The sequence below is a fragment of the Squalius cephalus genome (genome assembly GCF_949319135.1).
Source record: "Squalius cephalus genome assembly, chromosome: 17".
Lineage (NCBI taxonomy): Eukaryota > Metazoa > Chordata > Actinopteri > Cypriniformes > Leuciscidae > Squalius > Squalius cephalus.
This window is the reverse complement of record NC_137138.1, coordinates 18,708,675-18,727,404: the sequence shown is the minus strand read 5'-3', so window position 1 is coordinate 18,727,404 and position 18,730 is coordinate 18,708,675. Positions and strand designations below refer to the sequence as shown.

Genomic DNA, 18,730 nt, shown 5'->3' with positions numbered 1-18,730 from the left:
TGACTTACTAATTTTTTTTTTTAATTGATATTTGGGGGAAAACATTTTACTTTAAGGAACATTAAGATGTATAGTCACATATATTCAAGGTGTATGGAAACATTTTGGTTACACCAAATTAGTTATTTAAACTTCCACTTTTCTTGGAAATGTCGGAAAAGTTTTCCGAAACCAAGATTACAAAGAGTACATTTCTACAACTTGGAACAGTTTAAAACTGGATCTTTCCTTTTTGACCAAAAACATGACACTACCTTCAGCCAGAAAATCTTTTATTTTGACCACAAAATTATAGAAAAAAAGATAAAAACTTGATTGTTTTAAAAAGTATTTAAACAGTTCATCCATTACTCAATCTATGTAAACAGCTATAAATATGTACAAGGATCTTAAAAAAGGGATGAAGCACATAAAGCACAGCAAGACTGATAGTACAGAAATAGCACTTGTGTTGTCCATCTGCATATATTTGCTTCCCCAGAAACTGAATGTTGTTTAACATACAAGACCAGCAGATGAAAAAATCCAATAGAGACAACAGACAACTTTACAATCAAGAAATATGTACATGAAAGGCAGTGATGAATTGCAAAGCTATGAAAGTATCAATTAAATAAATTGTTCAGTTTTCCTGGTGACATATCCATGTATATTCATCATAAAAGATGGCAGAACAACTGATTTGATCCACTCTTACTAGTTATTCACCACAATGGTTTGGCATTAACAAACAAACAAACCTGAGATGTAGCATATATCAACAAATGAACAAATAACTTTACCCGTATTATTGTTACCGTCACTAACCTTACAACTTTATCCGGTGTCACAGTCCTTGAAATATATTTACATTTTGCAAGCTCCAGCCTTTAGTACAACAAAAACGCACGTCTATATATCAATCTATAAAATACATCATAGAACACATTTCTTTGCCAAATATGAACTTAATACATATCAATAAATAGTTTTAAATAGAGGTTTTATTTTTGAAATCAACACATAGAAAGATTGTCCAATGAATTGTAATATTTTAGGATAGATTGTCCCTTTTGAGATTGTCAAATTGAATTAACACTGACAATTCCTTTAATTAAACGTACGTTATTGCAGTGGTAAAACGTGATACAGCACTTTTACCATTTTCTCAGATTGGTTTTGCAGTAGCTTGAGCACATGTATTACAAAAAGGCCATGATGGTGATCAGACTAGCCTTCATCTGAGAGCAGCTCTCGGGGTAACTGTTATTAAGTGTGTAAAGCCACGTTAAAGCATGACTCCTTCATTCTCTGCCCTCCTCTTCTTTGGAACTCCAGAGGAATGAGAACCATCCTCTGTAGGTCTGCTTCTGGCTGTTCACTCTTTTGGCATCCTAGAAACAACAAAACAATTTAAAACGTAAGATTTCACATATTTAAGGCCTCTAGCTGACAACCTATCAAATATAAACGCATTCAGTGTACCATATAGCTAGCTCACCCCTTTGTCAAGCCACGTGTCAAATTCATCGCTCATTCTCCTCAGCTGTCGTCCGTACTTCTTTGCTTTCCACAGCGCAGCAGGAGCAGATTGAGAACGACCTCTGAATGGAAGTCCATCTCCCGTTCCTCCATTCTCCTCCGCCGATGCTCCATCCTGGGGCTCTGCGTCCTGCCAGCGGCTGACTGTATACACCTGAGACTCTGAATAGAGCCGCACACGCCCTGCAAAAGCATGTGATCACATGATGAGATCATTTTTTTGTTCAATCTAGGTCAATATATGACGCATTTCCTGATACTTAATGGCGAGTGTGGTTGTCTGAAGTTCTCACCTTGAGGAGAAATGTTTGGCAAGGTTTGATCCTGATGTTGTCCATGGTTCTTGATTGTCTCTTCCAGATGTGATTGCTTTTTGCCATCCAAGGCGCTGGAATCATCTTGATGGTCATGCAATGTGTTATCCATTGTGAGAGCTGGTGAACATAGAGTAGTAGGATATTAATATTGGAATTTCAAGGAGTTAACAATTAATTACCTAATACTTATTGTATTACATGAAGAACATTTAGTAGCACAAGGTTTTCAATGATTAGATGAATTTCTTGACATTAAGATTAATATTCACCGGTTTTCCTAAATGCATACCTGTGGATCTGGACGAATTCCAGAACAATAGATCTGAATGTGTTCGTCTCACCGGAACTCAGTTGGTAGTGGCACTAGATGTTATTCCGTCTTTTCTCCGGTTCGATTACGAGTAGCTTCTCCAGTTCTCAACATATATTGATTGCCTCATGGCATGTGACACACCCAAACAACAACAATAGCTGTAATTGCTACTTATATAAGTTTCATATTTCTAAGGTTAAGTCAAGCTCCTCTGAAAACGTCGTCGGCCAAAAATAATGGAAAAAAGATCCCGTTTTTCGTGACATTTAGTCGGAGTGATTGTCTTCTCGCCGCAAGTAGTAGCGTGCCAAATTTCCAGTCCGGCTGTTGTTATCGCTACAGTGTGTATGATGATCTCATTTCGGCTCCGATATTGTTGTTGTCCGTCGTCGTTTACAGTAGTGCTCCGCTCTCAGCCAATCAGACGGCGTTCGCCCTCTTTGATCAGCCAATCACAGCCCGCTGCTAGGGTGTTTTGGGCGCTCTCTGATGCAACGTCACTGTTGCGATAGGGGTTCGCGAGCCTTTGCTGTCCCGTGACTTGTTTACCTCATACGTGCCCCAGTCTCGCGGAAGCGTGGGAAGATATATCTTGCGCTTGAGGAAGCCGTCGCGAGAGAATTTGCAAAAAAAACGCACCGTTTAACTTTATTTGCATAGAGTGGCATTAGAAAAAACTGAGTGATTTTAGTGGTGCAGCTCTCAGTGCAATATCAGTCACGGGGAGTTTATGCCTTGCTCAATTATTAATAAATTATGGAGAGTTTTTGACGTATCTATGTTTGGCCTTTACGTTAAATGGTTTGCAGTACAGTGTACTGATATAATGCTAATAAAATTCGTAGCTAAGAGAACATTATTTTGTTATTTCTGTTGTGGTCATATAATGTGCATTTTCTCAGTTCGAACTGTAGATGGCAGGAGAGACCTGTGTTGTTGAGTCATTGGAAGAAGTTGGTTATTTCTTTGCTTATATGACTCATGCTTGCAGAACACAGACATATATAGGTTAATAGGACCTGATGCTGTGTTGATTGCCGCATATGTTAGATATTTTCATATATTTTTTGCTAGGTCTACAACACAGCATGTCTGTGTTCGTTGTACATGCTGTTCTCCTTTTCATTTTTGTAGCTACTATTAACACATAAAATGTGTAAAAACTCTATGTAATTTAGCCATAACTGAATTTAGAGATGCAATATTGCTCTAAACAAAAAAAAAAGATAATGTTGTGCTGGTAAAGAGTTAGATCACAGGTGTCAAACTCAGTTCCTGGAGGGCCACAGCCCTACAGAGTTTTGTTCCAACCCTGCTTCAACACACACACACACACACACCTGCAGTTTTCAAATAAGCCTGAAGGACTTGATTAGCTGATCAGGTGTGTTTAATTAGGGCTGAAGCTAAACTCTGCAGGGCTGTGGCCCTCCAGGAACTGAGTTTGACACCCCTGAGTTAGATAGAAACATAGTTCCTCATTGACAACATCATGGAGACACACAGGTAGCCTGGAAATCCAGACCTAAATCTAAAAGATTAATGGTCTGGCGTCGACTAATGAAAATCGGCCAGCTCGAGGGGCAGCACCAAGCATGCATTTGAAAATCTCACTGCACGCAATTGGATAACACTACGACCAATCACAACAAGTTATCGCTTAGCTTCCAGCGGAGCTAACTTGTAGACTAGACTCTTACCATATCTGGTCGGCAAAACATCAAAAACGCCCTTCTTGCAAAGGAACGATTCGAGCGCCGTCTTCTGCTCCTCTTTTCGAGAAAAAGTCTAAATCTTTCATTGTAGCGGCCAAAGCCGTTTCAAACAAATGGTGTTCATCCATAGCCATCTTGCAATGTTTACTAATGACTTCGACGTTGCAGCGCTGTCGTCATCTCGCCTCTGGCCCGCCTATATCAGATAACCCGATGTGATTGGTGCAGCTCAGATAGAGGGGCATATTTAATGAGCATCATTACTCGACACCAGAGTAACTGAGCAAAATCAACTTGTGCTCTCGCGAGAACTCTGGATTACCAGGGTAGCACACAGGTACAGCAGAGTATAAATAAAAGGTCCTTCCACTGATTATTTTATTGTTTATACTGTTAGGTTTTTTTATCGTTGTGACCCGGCTGCAGAAATAATAAAATACAACCATCTTAAACCAGGTTTGTTGGCCTTAGCAGGTTAGAGATCAAGTGTAGCGTTAGTTCTGGCAGGTCACGCTAGTCAAGCTCACATCAGCTGACTCTCAGCTGATCCATCTACCTATAGGAATACGACACCTATCACTTTATACATATATAAGCTCATTCATGTGCTAATTACCCTTCTCCATCCCCAGCTCCTCTTCTCGTCCAGTCAGGATTTGGTATTCCCCTTTGAATCAGACTAAATTCTCGAATTATGTCGTACATTCAAATATTGACATTAATGATATCTGTGATACATTCATGTTGGTTCTGTTTACCCTAAGGTGGGTTATTGCTGCTATCCCAGCTCTTTTCCATGCTAAGCTGCATGGATGCACAGGGAGTTCTTGCCCAGAACAGAACCATACCGCCAATCCAAACTGTATGCTAATTGTCAATTGTATTTGACGAGAGTGGTCCTGACAGAACTGGCCATTCTGTTACATTGGTGACTTAAAAGTTCTAAAATCAGCCCTAAAATTGGGAAACCGTCTAAGACCAGCAAACCAGTTTAGGTTGGTTTAAGATGTTTTTGGTGGGCCCTTCAGCACGCCAATATTGGATTTCTAGTACCAAAGGAGTAGTTATTCAAATCATCCTTATCATTCTTTAATATATGTATAGAGAGGATATTTTTGCATTAAACATTATAAATTAAAAATAACTTTTGTTACACCTGACGAGATTCAATAAAACTGCTGTTCACCTTTGAACCACTATAGTTATTGTTTGCTAAGTGTCATTATTGAATCACGTGTCACCAGTAGAGGGATCATAGCCTACAACGTTGATTCAAATTAAATGAAGCCCTTCTGATATGCACGTGTTTTTACACTCTAGCCAAGATAATTAGCATTTCTAATATGTCAGTCTGTCTGTGCTACATCATTGCCAATTTGATGAATTATCGTCCGGTGTTGGCTCGCCATGCCTGCCAGCGACACTGGCAAACCTGCACGCGCTGTAAAGGAAAATGTCACCTCCCCTCTTTCTGCAGTCCACGCGCTGCTGAAAAAAAGCGCTTTTCTGCTGAATCCGTTCGCCGAAAAGAAAAACAGAGTGTTGATTTCCATATTACCTTTTCCAACAAACTCCGCCCGTCTCCTCCATCCTCATGGCGAGGCTGATGCTGATGCGAGCGAATAGTTAACATCTTCTCATTCACTCCCTCTGGCGCCACACGTCCATGTGCGGCTCTGATAATTGTTCTATTTTTCTCTCTCTCTTTCCCCCCCAATGTACAATATAGTGTCCGCCTTTTTTTAGAAAGACTATTTTTTAGCTGTCTTTTTATTTTTTACCCCGAAAATGCCATTGCTGGAAGCATACGATTGATATTTTTCTATTGTGTTTGGAATTATGTGAATGGGCTGCAGTTGGTGCTCGAAGATCTTTCGTCGATCACTTTTTAATTCAAATTGAGGTTTTAATTCACGTCTCATCTTGAATTTAAGACGCTCTTTTCTTAAGATCAGTCTCGCCTCGAGTCTACAACTTGATTGGATTGTGGGTGTTTATGTTAGTTTTTTGTATTGTTTGAACTGTCAAATCAAGAACAGCACCGCTGTACAGCGCGCGCGCATCACCGCTGCTCCATGGAGACATGAGTCGCGCGCACCGAGCTCATTCACTGTGAATTAAACCGAACTACAGCAAGTCAACAGCGAGTGTCCACAGGAATCCACACACCGTCACCGTAAGTACGAATTTACTCACCACCCCACATTACAATGCAACTAATACAGTATTATTTGCTCTTACCAACCTGACTGTAGGTTTAATACACAAAGGAAGCGAACTGATTGCAACAAATGAGTAATATACGTGCATCCTCCTCCATGTTTTCAGGTTACTTGATGTCAGAATGAAATAGACGATTCTATGAAACGAAACTCCCACGTTCAAATATCTCATATTTATTCAGGACATTTCCAATTTCAACCTGCGTAATTTTTTTTCAGGTACAAAGTTGCGTGTCATATTTCACAGCCCATACAGGAGCCACCCAACAAAATGAACCTCTGTTAACGTACATTTGTCTGTCAGAGCAGGTAAGATTGACTTTACTCTTGTACTAAACCGGTTCAATTGAGTTACTATTATCTGCGTACGTTGCTGTCATTCTCTCTTAAATGTTTTCTAGTTACCCCGCATAACTAGTAGAACATAGTTTTCATACTGGCTGTGAATACATAGCAGGCACAGTTCTCATGGAAACGCTCTCCGACTCTCACTACAGAGGCAGCCCACCTGTTTCAGATAAACATAGAATATGATATACCAGTATGCTGTGGTATGTAGGGAAGCCCTCAGTTTCCACATGCAATGCATTGACTGAGATAAAAAAAAAAATCATATACCCATGTGGGGTAGAAATGAGACATGTAAATGAAAATTTTCCCCTCTACTCTGGGCAGGTTTATTTCTCTCCCACAGTGTTTACGCGATGCGTAAGACACCTCTAGATGATTTTGGCATGTTTTTCCTCTTTTTTTGTACAGGAGTGTGCTGTTTTTTGTTGTTGTTGTTGCTTTGAAGTATTCTTAAAGGGATAATTCACTCAAACATTTAAATTCTGTCATCTTTTACTCATTCTCATGTTGTTCCAAACCTCTATGACTTTCTTATGCAGAACAGAGATAACAGACATTCTTCACAATTTCTTATTTTGTGTTCAGAAGAAGGAAGAAAGTCATGCGAGTTTTGATGAGTAAATGATGACAGTATTTTTATTTTTGTGTGAAGTAACATAGAAGCAAATATAACAGATGGTCATTTTGACAAACAGAGGATTTGATACGCATTTGATAGACCTGCTCTCATATGACACACAAAATGCCATCCTCACAAGGGAAATCAATTACGCCTTTAATTTCCTTTGTTATATAATTATACCGCAACAAAACAGACTGTAGGCAAATTATACTCCTGCAGCTTGTGTTTCAAATCAGTCCTGTCCATTTTCACTTAGGTCGATGTGAAATTGTCTGAAATATGTCATTTTGTGCCAGAATCTTAGTGTGTCAATAGCAATGCATGTGGTAAAAAAAAACATCATGTGATCCTAACTATATATATCATGTTTTTTTTTTTATTTAGCTTCAGTCAGGTCTGGCTGAATCTCTCTAGTTGTAAACCGCTATGTGTTCTCCTGTTGTAGCTCTTGGTTTCAATGGTATTATTTCTTTTCCCCTAATGCCTGGAACCATTACTCACAGCTTGAGCTAATCTTAATGTTTCTGGCGAACTGAAAATAATCCTACTCTTGCTAAAGGCGGAATTTAGAAAGTGGTTTGTTTCTCCTGCTGCTGCTCCTTTCATTATGTGGCGTGTCTGAATATTTGTACATCCTCTTGCTCGGAAAGCTCCGGAAGATGTGAATTATGTCGGCCAAGATTTCAAAGCTCATTTTAGTCGCAAGCATGAGTTTCCATTGGATTGTAAAGCCTGCAAGTCTGTCCAGAAAGCTCCATATATGGCACAAGAATTATGTGTATAACTGTCTGCAACACATCCAGAAAATTGGATGTTTAAACCTTTTTTTTTGTGCAGGCTTAAAGTTCTGTTTTAAATCTGAGGTTCTTTTAGTGCATTTGTGTTTATATCTACCGGTCGTCTATGTTTTATCCCTTTAGTATCACCCTCCTCAGTGAGAATCCAAAGCCTCCAAACGGCGTTCTTCTCGCTTCCACCTGCAGCTCAACCACCATTATTAAAGTAGAGCCAGGGGCCCATCACTAAAGCCTTCATATTTCACCCCAGTCCACAGCTCGCCTGCTCTCACAAATGATTAGCACTGTAAAATCCAGCCAAGTGAACCATTAAAATATCTTGCCCTTCTCAAGTCTCTCTGCGCAATTGAGGTAAGCAAGCTCTGTCAAGCTGTGTTATAGATAATATAAGTATGTAGCCTTAATATGAGATATTTTTGTCTGTAGCTTTTTCCTCAGTCCTTTTAGAGCAGGGGTGTCCAACCCTGCTCCTGGAGGACCACTGTTCTGCAGAGTTTAGTTACAACCCCAGTTAAATACACCTGAACCAGCTAATCAAAGTCTTAGACATCCTAGGCTGTATCTGAAATCGCACCCTATACCTTCATTCACTATACTTTACATTAGTCCACTATTATATTTGAGGGAGTGAATGAAAACGAGCGAGTGAATTCGCACACTGAGTGTGCCAGAAGGGCTGCTGCATTTGCATAGTTCGTGTTTGCTAATAATTATTTGAAACTTTGCAAATTGGCTGATCCAGTCATGGAAACTGTGTATAAACCTTAATTAAACAATTCAATAATCAATTAAAAAGGAATTTATACTGTATGAAATTATGCATTGGACTAGTGGTTTGGAAAATAGATGGATGGATGATTCAGCTGCGGCCGCCATCTTCTGGTCAGACGTGGAATTCATTGGTGCTCGACTCTCACAGTGCATTATAGGTGTTCTCTAGCTGTTGAGCGTGCATTGGTTGTACACTCGTCATTGCAGTGCATTGTGAGATTGAATGAGTGCACTTGATAATGTCCACTATGTTTTCGGACACCATTACAAATGACCGTCCAATCAAATAGTGCCCTATTTAAGGGTATGGGGGAAATTTTGGACACAGCCCTAGAAACTTCCTGGGCAAGCTGGAGCTAAACTCTGCAGGACAATGTGGCCCTCCAGGAGCAGGTTTGGACACCCCTGTTTGCACCTGGTATTAAAGGTTTAGTTCACCCAAAAATGAAAATTCTGTTATTAATTACTCACCCTCATGTCATTCCAAACCCGTAAGACCTTTGTTCATCTTCGGAACACAAATAAAGATATTTTTGATGAAATCGGAGAGCTCTCTGACCCATCCATAGACTGCAATTTAATTACCACTTTCAAGGCCCAGAAAGGTAGTAAAGACATCGCTAAAATGGTCCTTTTTAATTTAAACAAACATAAAAACAAACAAAAATAACGACTTTATTCAACAATTTCTTCTCGTCTGTGTCAGTCTCCTACGCTGTTCACATTGTAAATACAGTGCAGCGCTTTCGAGTTCCACGTCAGAACTCTGGCTCATTATTGGCCAACGCTGTTCACGTGATCTTCGTTATTTTTGTTTGTTGTCTTATACCTTTCTGGTCCTTGAAAGTAGTAATTAAATTGCAGTCTATGGAGGGGTCAGAGAACTCTCAGATTTCATCCAAAATATCTTAATTTGTGTTCCAAAGATGAACAAAGTTCTTACGGGTTTGGAACGACATGAGGGTGAGTAATTAATGACAGAATTTTCATTTTTGGGTGAACTAACCCTTTAAGATGCGTTTTGGTCAATCGGATCACAAGTGGGAAGTAGACAATGCTAAATACAGGTGCGCTTGTCCACTTTCGACCACTTCTAGAGGTAGTCAAAAACGCATTTGACCGGATTGCTATTTTGGTGTAGACGCTTATTTTTTTTATTTTGTTGAATGCATTCAAACTTCCGCAAAAGACCGCCTACTCTCCTCCGCCTAGACTTAATGCGTAAACATCATGGGAAGCGCGCTAGCCAGATGGGATTTAAACTTTGTCGACTGAAGACCCAAGTTTAGTTTGAAGATGAAAAAGTACCAAGCGCAATGTTCTCTCACCATTCCTGATTTCGGCTTGGTCTTGTGGCTGTCAGAGCAGAAACGAAAGCTGCTGCTCTCCGTATGTTTTTCAGTCGTCTCCTGGCGCGTTCATATATAAATTGCGTGAGGTCATTTGTCTATTAGATCTAAAAATCTGAAAAGCCCATACATTTATTTACCCTCCATAGGCCTTCCCCTCGCATAAATCAGGATTTCTTTGACAGAAATGTTTGAAAGTGGACAAAAGAGACACCAGGTGTAAACGAGGACGTGTCTCCTGGTCCGATCGATCAAAACGCAATACCAGGTGTAAACAGGGCCTTTCGTTTGCTTAAAATCTGTTATAAAATGTAGTGAGCTACATCACAAGGGGACTATGCTAAATACAGGTGTAAACGTGTTTTAAAATGTTTTGAGCTTGTTCACTGTGACTATTTCCAGTGTCAAAAACCCATTCAACTTTCGTAGAGTATAGTTTAACTTAAGAGTGCTTTTTTGACACACTTAAGTAATGTAATTTCATAATTACTTCTGTTGTCTTTGAAATATGGTTAAAGTGTTCTGCCAAATTTATTGACATGCATATATGGTAAACTAAAGTAAACTTAAATGTCATTTCTATTGAAACTTGAATGTTATGTATTTAAAATGTTTGTAATTACACATTTGTAATGCTGAAGTTGCAATTTAATACATTTAAAATATATTAACTTTAAATGTAATAGCGAATAACACACTACAGTTCAATTATAATCAAGTACTTTACATGTGCTTTAGTATGTTAGTCAACACATCAAAATAAGTGCACTTCTTTAAAGCATGACAAGATTATTAAAGCATAATGATTCAATATGTACTTTAAAGTATACCGTTTAATTTGACATTATTACAAAGCTCTCTTAATACAAAGTTGCATAATTAAGATAGTTATCATTTGGAACAACATTCACGTCACGTGCCTATGTGTAAAATACTTCCTCTGTTGCCATATTACCTCACCGGGTTATTTGGCCATATGGCAGGTTGACTACAGACCGTTGTACATACCTACACAATGTATGCAATATATGTTCCTTTCACTATTCAGGAGTGCCTTTTCATAGCAAGACTCATGGCATGATCAAAAGAAATGTCTGAAGACCCTAGAGAAGGAGTTGATGCTAAAGAAGCTACAAAAAGTAAAAACATTGCTAAGGACCCGTGGTCAGTTAGAAAATGTGTACCTGAAGATTACACAACACCATTCACAAAGTAAAATTACTACAGCAACAATCCTCAAAGAGGTTGCAAAAAAACAGTATGGCAAGAATGAATGAGTACACTCATGTTTCTGGTCAGATTGTATACATCTTTCACCTTTGCTAAAGAAAGAAGGAGCTGCACAAGACACAGATAGGTCACTTGGGACAAAAAACAAGGAGGAATCCACAGCTCTCCTACAGAACACTCTTGCCTGTCTCAAATTTGCCAAAATGTTTGGCAAAAGCAAAATACTTCCAACAAAAGCACCTCATTCCAGTCACATAACATTGGCTGTACCAAATGGGACTTCTAGCTTTTAAGATTCTGGCAGCATGTAATTAGGAAATTTATTTAAAACTGTTCATGTAGAGTCTGTTCATGCCGAGAAACTTGAACCACAGAAAGTGGATTAGGCGTATATAAGGTTTAAAATAAAGCTTAAGTGTATAATTTCTACTCTGCTAATTGGACAAATATATATATGAAGAGTTCAGATGCAAAAGCTTCTAAGTGCCATCTGAAATTTTCTTCTAGAATGATCATTTTTATCAAGCTTGTATATTTAGGTTCAGTAATTTCACTTAAATGACAATTCATAGATAATTTTCATTGCCATTTAAGTGAAATTAATGAACTTAAATATACAAGCCTGATAAAATCATTCTAGAAGAAAATTTCAGATGGCACTTAGAGGCTTTTGCATCTGAACTCTTATATATATTCTTTGTCTTTTATTGTTTATTAAACAGGTAGTCCCATTCTAAACTTGCACCCATGGACCAATCAGGGGCAGGGCTTTCAAGCAAACAGATTGCAACTCTGTTTGGTGCATAAATTGCACACTTCACTACATTGTTGAACTCACATTTTAGAATAAATTAATGTAGGTCTACTAATTACTAAATGCATTTAAATTATTATTATTATTTTTTTACATATTTTATTTTAATACAGGTATATTATACATGTATCTACTTTATATACATGTTAATACTTTACATAAATCTACATTATATAAATAAAATATAATGCAACATAATTTTATATTATATATTTACATTCATTTATATGCTTTGTCTCACCAGCTGTTTTATATTTATTATATATTTTATTTTTAATATATATATATTTTATTTTTAATATATATTTATATACTTAATATTATACAAATAATGTAATATAATTCAAGAATTTGTATTTATATTAATTTAAATGCTCATATCACCTCTGTAGTTGGTTGTATGGTGTTTATATATTCTCTGCCCAGGAAACATCAAATTGGTTCACTGATATGATCAGCCTTATACAATATATATCAAGACCTCCATCACTATTAATAATTGCTGTTTGTAAGTGTCTCGGCTAATGTAGCCAGATAATTCTGGATGTGAGGAAAATGCCTTTGATCCACCTCTTTGTTTTCAAGGTGCCAGCCCTCATCCAGGAACTTCAATTTAGATTTAATATCAGCACGCTGTTTTGCTTGTAGCATTTGTGACGCAGGGAATGGGGTTTGTAGGGTGTCTCTGCAAAGATGCTGATGATAACTTCTCATAGGTTTCTGCTAATTATTTGCATTTTGAAGTTGCTTCATGAGGCTTATCCTCTCTCTATCCTTTCTCTCCTGCTTTCCCTTTGTCCTTCCTTCCTTCCTTCCCTCGTTCTGTTTATAATCATGCATATTTTAAGCAAACCTACTTTCGGTTGCTTGACTGTGACGTTTGTGTTTGTACATCCTGTAATGAATGCTAAAACTGGGTAATTAAATAATAACATTAATCAAATACAGTTTGACTCATTGGGACTTTGGGAGTAACCCAAAACAAACATTCCAGAGAGCGCTCCTATAATTGTGGACTAGTTATTGTGTCCCATTCATCAAAGACTAGCTACGCAATTGGATTTTACAAAAAAAAAAAAAAAAAGTACACTTTTGCTCCTCTAGTGTTAACACTATTTATATCTACTGCATTTGCCCTTTTATTATTCAGCTTTTAGAGTCTTTAAATACCTTTCTAACCTGTTATATTTATGCTGGCCAGTTTTACATACATAATTACATTACACTATCAGGAGAAATGGTAAAAAGAAATGTTCCTGTATGGTTAGAATAGTTTTGTTTACAGTTACATGCATATTACAAAGTATTATATACAATATGCTTTGTAATATGTGACCATGGCAAATTGAAAGAAGATCTGGTGCTGTGGTCGCTGTCCGTGGTGCTAAATCTACATTAAAGGGTTTGTTCAAACAAAAATTAATTACTCACCCTTATGTTGATCCAAACCCGTAAGTCTTTTGTTCATCTTCGGAACACAAATGAAGATCTTTTTAATGAAATCCGAGAACTTTCTGTCCCTCCAGTGACAGCTGTGCAACTACCACTTTCAAGCCCCAGAAAGGTAGTAAAGACATCATAAAAGTAATCCATGTGACTCCAGTGGTTTATCCTCAGTTTTATGAAGCAACGCAAGTGCTTTGTTTGCTCAAAAAAACACAGAAAAGTAGGACAGAAAGCTCTCATATTTCATTAAAAAGATCTTAATTTTGAAGTTGCGAAGATGAACGAATGTCTTACGGGTTTGGAACAACACAAGGGTGAGAAATTAATGACAGAATTTTTGGGTGAACTAACCCTTTAATATGAGGAAATGATTCTGAAACAATTCTCATTAGAATTAGTTTATGTTGCTCAAGAGTAAAAACAAGTCTCTGGTAACACTTTATTTTACAGTGCCCTTGTTACATAATGTTACATGTACTTACCATAGGAATAACAGTAAATCATGCATAATTACATGCATCTAACCCTCAACTAAGTACATGTAGTTGCTTAATATTACTCAGTACTTAAATATATAATTACACTGTAACAATGACACCTAAAAATAAAGTGTAACCAAGTTTCTCAAAGGAAATTCTTCCAGATTTGCCAACATTTTGGGTTTGCTCTTCTGTATTGAAGGTTGTGTAAGGTGATTTGGTCTCAAAGCTTTTTTGGGCTTTGTGTAACTGTTGCAACAGGCTGATGGGGGAACAGTTTGAATGATAAGTAAATACCTCATATGAGACACGTCAGTCAAAATACTGGTTGCAAACCCGGGATTTTACACTGGGTCGTTGGAACAAGGGAATTGAGGAGCCCAATGATTCCTACCTCCAGATTAATAAGTGCAAATTAAATCTGAATTCTTCAAAGAATAAGCACTGTGATGTTGTTTTCTATCACTTCATTTTCATTCTATCCTCCTCTCTATCCCCATGGCATGCTAAAGGTTTTTCAGATGGAATACGGGGCTTTTGTGCTCCCCTGTCTATTCCACAGCATGAATGTAAATTAGGAGGTGGAACAGGTTTTTGGACCCTTTTTCTTTTCTTCTTTCATGGACAGTGGTGCTGGAATTATGGGAAAATTTTCACACTTGACTTGACACCTTCAGTGGGTTTTCTCACAATTCCTGATAACCAGACAGAAGAATTCACATGACAGCAATGGACACATACTGTCTTTTATTGAGAAACGATTTTTTTGGACAAACTCTGTCCAGTGTAGATGTGCATGTTTCAGAAATTAATAAGCACCACTGGTGTGAAATCAGATTCTACAAGGTTAATCAGGATTCATTATCAAAAATAAAATAAAAATACTTCGATAAAGCAATATTATATGAACAAGAATGCTGTATTTACATGTGCAGAGATTACAGCACTAACACAGGTGTGACTATTGCTTATTAACCACGGTATCTTTTTATAACTGCCTTTTATTAAGGGACGTACATTTTAGACACAATATTGACACTTACAGTCATTTGTCTGTTTTTGCTCCACTAATGAAAATACTTCTAAACGAAGAATTAGCTGTTACCTGTCTCCAAAATGAATGAGTTTTTGAATGAATCGATTCGGTTGATTGATTCAATTATTTACTAATAAAGACTGTGGCTGCGTTTGAAATTGCTTGGTCCCTGATTAGGTACTTCTTTGGAATAAGTTCTTTGCGGCTGTGAAAAAAGTATATGCTCTATGTAGTATGAATGTGTATAGCATGAATGTAATCCAGATGTAATACATTCAACATATTGCCATTGTCATGTGACCTACCATTTGCTTCACTTCACTTCAAAAAGTGTCCATTGGATGTGCACTTCAGAATCTCTCATCCAGGTACTTTGTGCCTACTATTTTATGAATACTATGAATTTAGACATACTACTCTTTTCACATACTGTTTTGTTACCTCATTCCTTAATGTATAAGTGTGTCTGAACAAATCAGTTGAGTAAATGATTCATACACGCATATAAAATCAGTCACCTACTGGTGTAACAATGTAACCTGCAAAAAGAAAATCCCCACCACTAATGCACAGACTGGCAGTCTGTCTGGAACAAACACAGACAAACGTTGTGATAAAAACAGTGAAAAGTCCCAGTGCTGTTGGACTAAATATCACACCACCTGACCAATCAAATTAGAGAAGTGTTGTATATAAAATACATCACTGCAGATGAGAAAATGCCAGTCTGTCTTAACACATGAGCAAATTCTTCCTGACGCAATCTTACAAAGTATCTGAAAATAGAGCCAGTCGAAATGCTTGGCCATGTGTAAATGAGCTCACACTGGCTCTAGTGATGTGTAATTGCACAATTAAACTTAAGACACTAAAAGAAAAAAAGTGAACCAGATCCAGACTGTGTGAATGTTATCATTGGGAGATTTGGCAGCAAACCGTGGCATGTTGGTCTATGTATGAATGATTGATTGTGAATGGAGAGAGGGTCGCCTTGTGGGGGCTTGTGGGTATACGGCCTCATCTACACTGTCACACCATGAGACAAGCAGAGAGGGTGCCTGGGGCAAATGTCACTATGTGGAAAGGAGCTAAGACTGGAGGAATAAAGAGACACAGGCATTATTTTTGGCTGGCAAATGCCATATGTTGCCTGTTGAGGGTCCACAGTAGGCGACCTTTCCAGAGTGCCCATGGTTGAAATGAGAAAGATGACAGGTGCAGGAAATTGGTTTTAACGAGAATTAAACTATTCACCCAGCAGAAAATGCCATCCACAGGAACTGACTCTGAGGCGATAGATCGGTCATGCAAGACCAACTTGAGGAAGACATTGATTTGCCAATGGCTAGTCAATAGCAATAATACATGACAACATTGACCATTTATTACTTTGTTGACGGATCTGGCTCTGAATAGACTATGACAGACACGTCATTAAAAATCACTAGAAACTTCATCTGGCCCACCTTAAAGTTTAATGCGTCTCGCCTGAAGGGGTTGAAGCTTGGCTGGTTAGCATTGGACCAGTTAGCCTCTGCTGTCAGATGCCATACACACCATCTGGACCCAAAATGCATCCTTTTCCATTGACTGACATTTGAAAGTAGCAAAATAAGCATATAAATCACAGATATGTCTTCCTTTTATTTCAACGGCTGTTAAAAGTGTTACATTCCATTTTTCCCCAGTCGCTTTTCACATCACAGTTTATTTTGTTTGGAATTTTATGTTATTATATTTAGATTATTCATTTTCTTAGTTTCCTTTAGTTTTCACTTTATCATTGTTAGGTTCCTGAGATTGAAAGTTTCAGTTCATTTAGTTTTCATTGCAGTTTTTGATAACGAAAATTGCACTGTTTGGGATCTTGTGGTGCCATCAACACCGTATCAGCATTGTTGTGATGTCATTCTCCTGCGGCTCCAATGTGATCAGTCACATGACATTTACAGCTCAGGTGATTGGCTTAACAATGTCTGGTCATGTGCTAAGTAATTTAGGCCTCATTTGTCTCACCAATAGCAAAGAGTTATGCTATAAAGCATATTTGCTTTTAACCACACCATACCATTAACCAAAGATCTAAACTGTTCCACACCGAGGTGCACAGTCAATCATTCTCACAAACCCTACAGAGCTCCTGCTTACTCTGCTATAGCCCTGCTTATTATGTATTTAAAGCACTGGATGACTCCCTGCTGGTTTAGGCCCGTCGACTTCCCTCCTGTCAAAGCCACCAGGAGAGTGATGAATGCTTTATGGAGAGCGAGAGGCTACTTGAACTACTGCGATCTGGATAAACCTGCAGCGCAAAAAGGTCCGCTCACACATATGCCGTGTTTATTTGACTGTCCATCGTTAAGATTACAGAGGGCGTGTGAGCAATGTTGCTCGTTTCATGAATATTTAATGCGTACGTGGACATGTGGGCGGCATATTGAGAGAGCGCTACATGACAGTTGTTAATATGCAGGGATCTGAGGGTGGGAGAATCTTCATGCTTTTTTGCAGTCCACAGGAGAAGAGGCTGACCCATTTAAATGGCAGATTCGACGCGTGTGGTGCCTCACAATAGGGTGAGATAGCAGGAAAACTACTAGACTATGTCAAGGAAAAGGAAACGTGGGCACTCTGAGGCACTGATGAGATCTGTTTCCAGCAAACATATGGAGAATGATTGCACAGACTATAAAATTAGACTTCATAATATGCAAGGAATGGTAGAGCTGTGGGGTTTGCATGATTATGTAAATGTTGTGTGTTTTTGTGAGAATATGTGCACTTTTTGTCTTGTATAATCGTGTTATTTCATAATTACAGCCCTCTGTGCGTTTTCTTTTAAGTGTTTGGATACTGAAGTTATTGCTTTCATTACAGCCGTAAATTCTTTGACTGCACTGCCCACCCTCCCCCATCTCTGCCCTCCAGTATGAGGAGCTTCAAAGCTTGAGATTTCACTAAGATCTCTTTCCATCCATCTCACATTGTGTCACTTCCTCATTTTCTCTCTCTATCCTTTCTGCTTCCTCTTCTTTATGTCCTATTTTCCATTCTTCTCATCTCACTACACACCTCATATAAAAAGCAACATGTCCTTTGATTATAGAGATGTTCGTAGAATGAAAGAAGGTGGTGTTTGAATCAGTCCACAGACAGTCAATGAATCTCTGTGTGCAGTGACGCTTGTGAAGTAGCATAATTCTTAACCAAATGACTCAACTGGATTTATTTTTGCTAATCTTGTTCATTCAGTGTTTAATTTGAGAAACTGCACTGGCTTTTATGTGGCTTTTATGAGTCTTTCAGACTCTTTAAGATATATTTGTGACAAGTGTGAAGCATAAATCTTAACAGAAGCCATAATAGAAAAATTAAAACAGAAATTGATTTTTTTTTGTCTGTCTGTGAATCTATCAATCGTCTGTCTGTCTATTTTCTGTCTGTCTGTCATCATGAGGTTGGTCTGTCTATCTGTTTGTTTATCTATCGGCCTATCTGTCGGTCAGTCAATTTATCTATCTATCTATCTATCTATCTGTCTATCTATCAATTTATCTCTATCTATCTATCTATCTATCTATCTATCTATCTATCTATCTATCTATCTATCTATCTATCTATCTATCTATCTATCTATCTATCTATCATCGGGTGTTCAGTTGGCCTATTTATAAAATTACAATTAGGATTCATGAATTTCTTCGAATTTCAACTTCTTTTCAACTACAATTTGTCATCCCATTTGCA

At 38.0% G+C, this 18,730-nt stretch overlaps 2 protein-coding genes across 3 annotated transcripts in view; one reads left to right on the top strand and one right to left on the bottom strand.

Annotated features, from left to right (window-relative positions):
• Positions 1–26: 26 nt before the first annotated feature.
• On the bottom strand, positions 27–2,760 carry bada (BCL2 associated agonist of cell death a). The gene is made up of 4 exons (XM_079846725.1): positions 2,128–2,760; positions 1,815–1,955; positions 1,481–1,704; positions 27–1,373 (listed from the first exon to the last, which is right to left on the bottom strand). The coding sequence occupies exons 2-4, from the start codon at positions 1,945–1,947 to the stop codon at positions 1,284–1,286; spliced, it is 447 nt and encodes a 148-aa protein (XP_079702851.1). The 5' UTR covers positions 1,948–1,955; positions 2,128–2,760; the 3' UTR covers positions 27–1,283.
• A 2,447-nt stretch (positions 2,761–5,207) lies between these two features.
• Positions 5,208–18,730, top strand: part of slc8a4a (solute carrier family 8 member 4a) — a 63,685-nt gene continuing 50,162 nt past the window's right edge. Inside the window, exons 1-3 of one of the 2 annotated variants that reach the window (XM_079898264.1) lie at positions 5,208–6,042; positions 6,308–6,397; positions 7,982–8,209. The gene's annotated coding sequence lies outside the window, so the exon portion shown is untranslated. The remainder of the gene's footprint in view (positions 6,043–6,307; positions 6,398–7,981; positions 8,210–18,730) is intronic. The other variant, XM_079898263.1, reaches the window with a different exon arrangement.

Bases quoted from the DNA above. Each gene is read 5' to 3' on its own strand.
- bada (XM_079846725.1), bottom strand. From the start codon at position 1,947: ATGGATAACACATTGCATGACCATCAAGATGATTCCAGCGCCTTGGAT. The intron at 1,705-1,814 runs GTGAGAACTTCA...ATGCTTTTGCAG, and splicing joins GCCAAACATTTCTCCTCAAG to GGCGTGTGCGGCTCTATTCA. The intron at 1,374-1,480 runs GTGAGCTAGCTA...TGTTGTTTCTAG, and splicing joins ACACGTGGCTTGACAAAGGG to GATGCCAAAAGAGTGAACAG.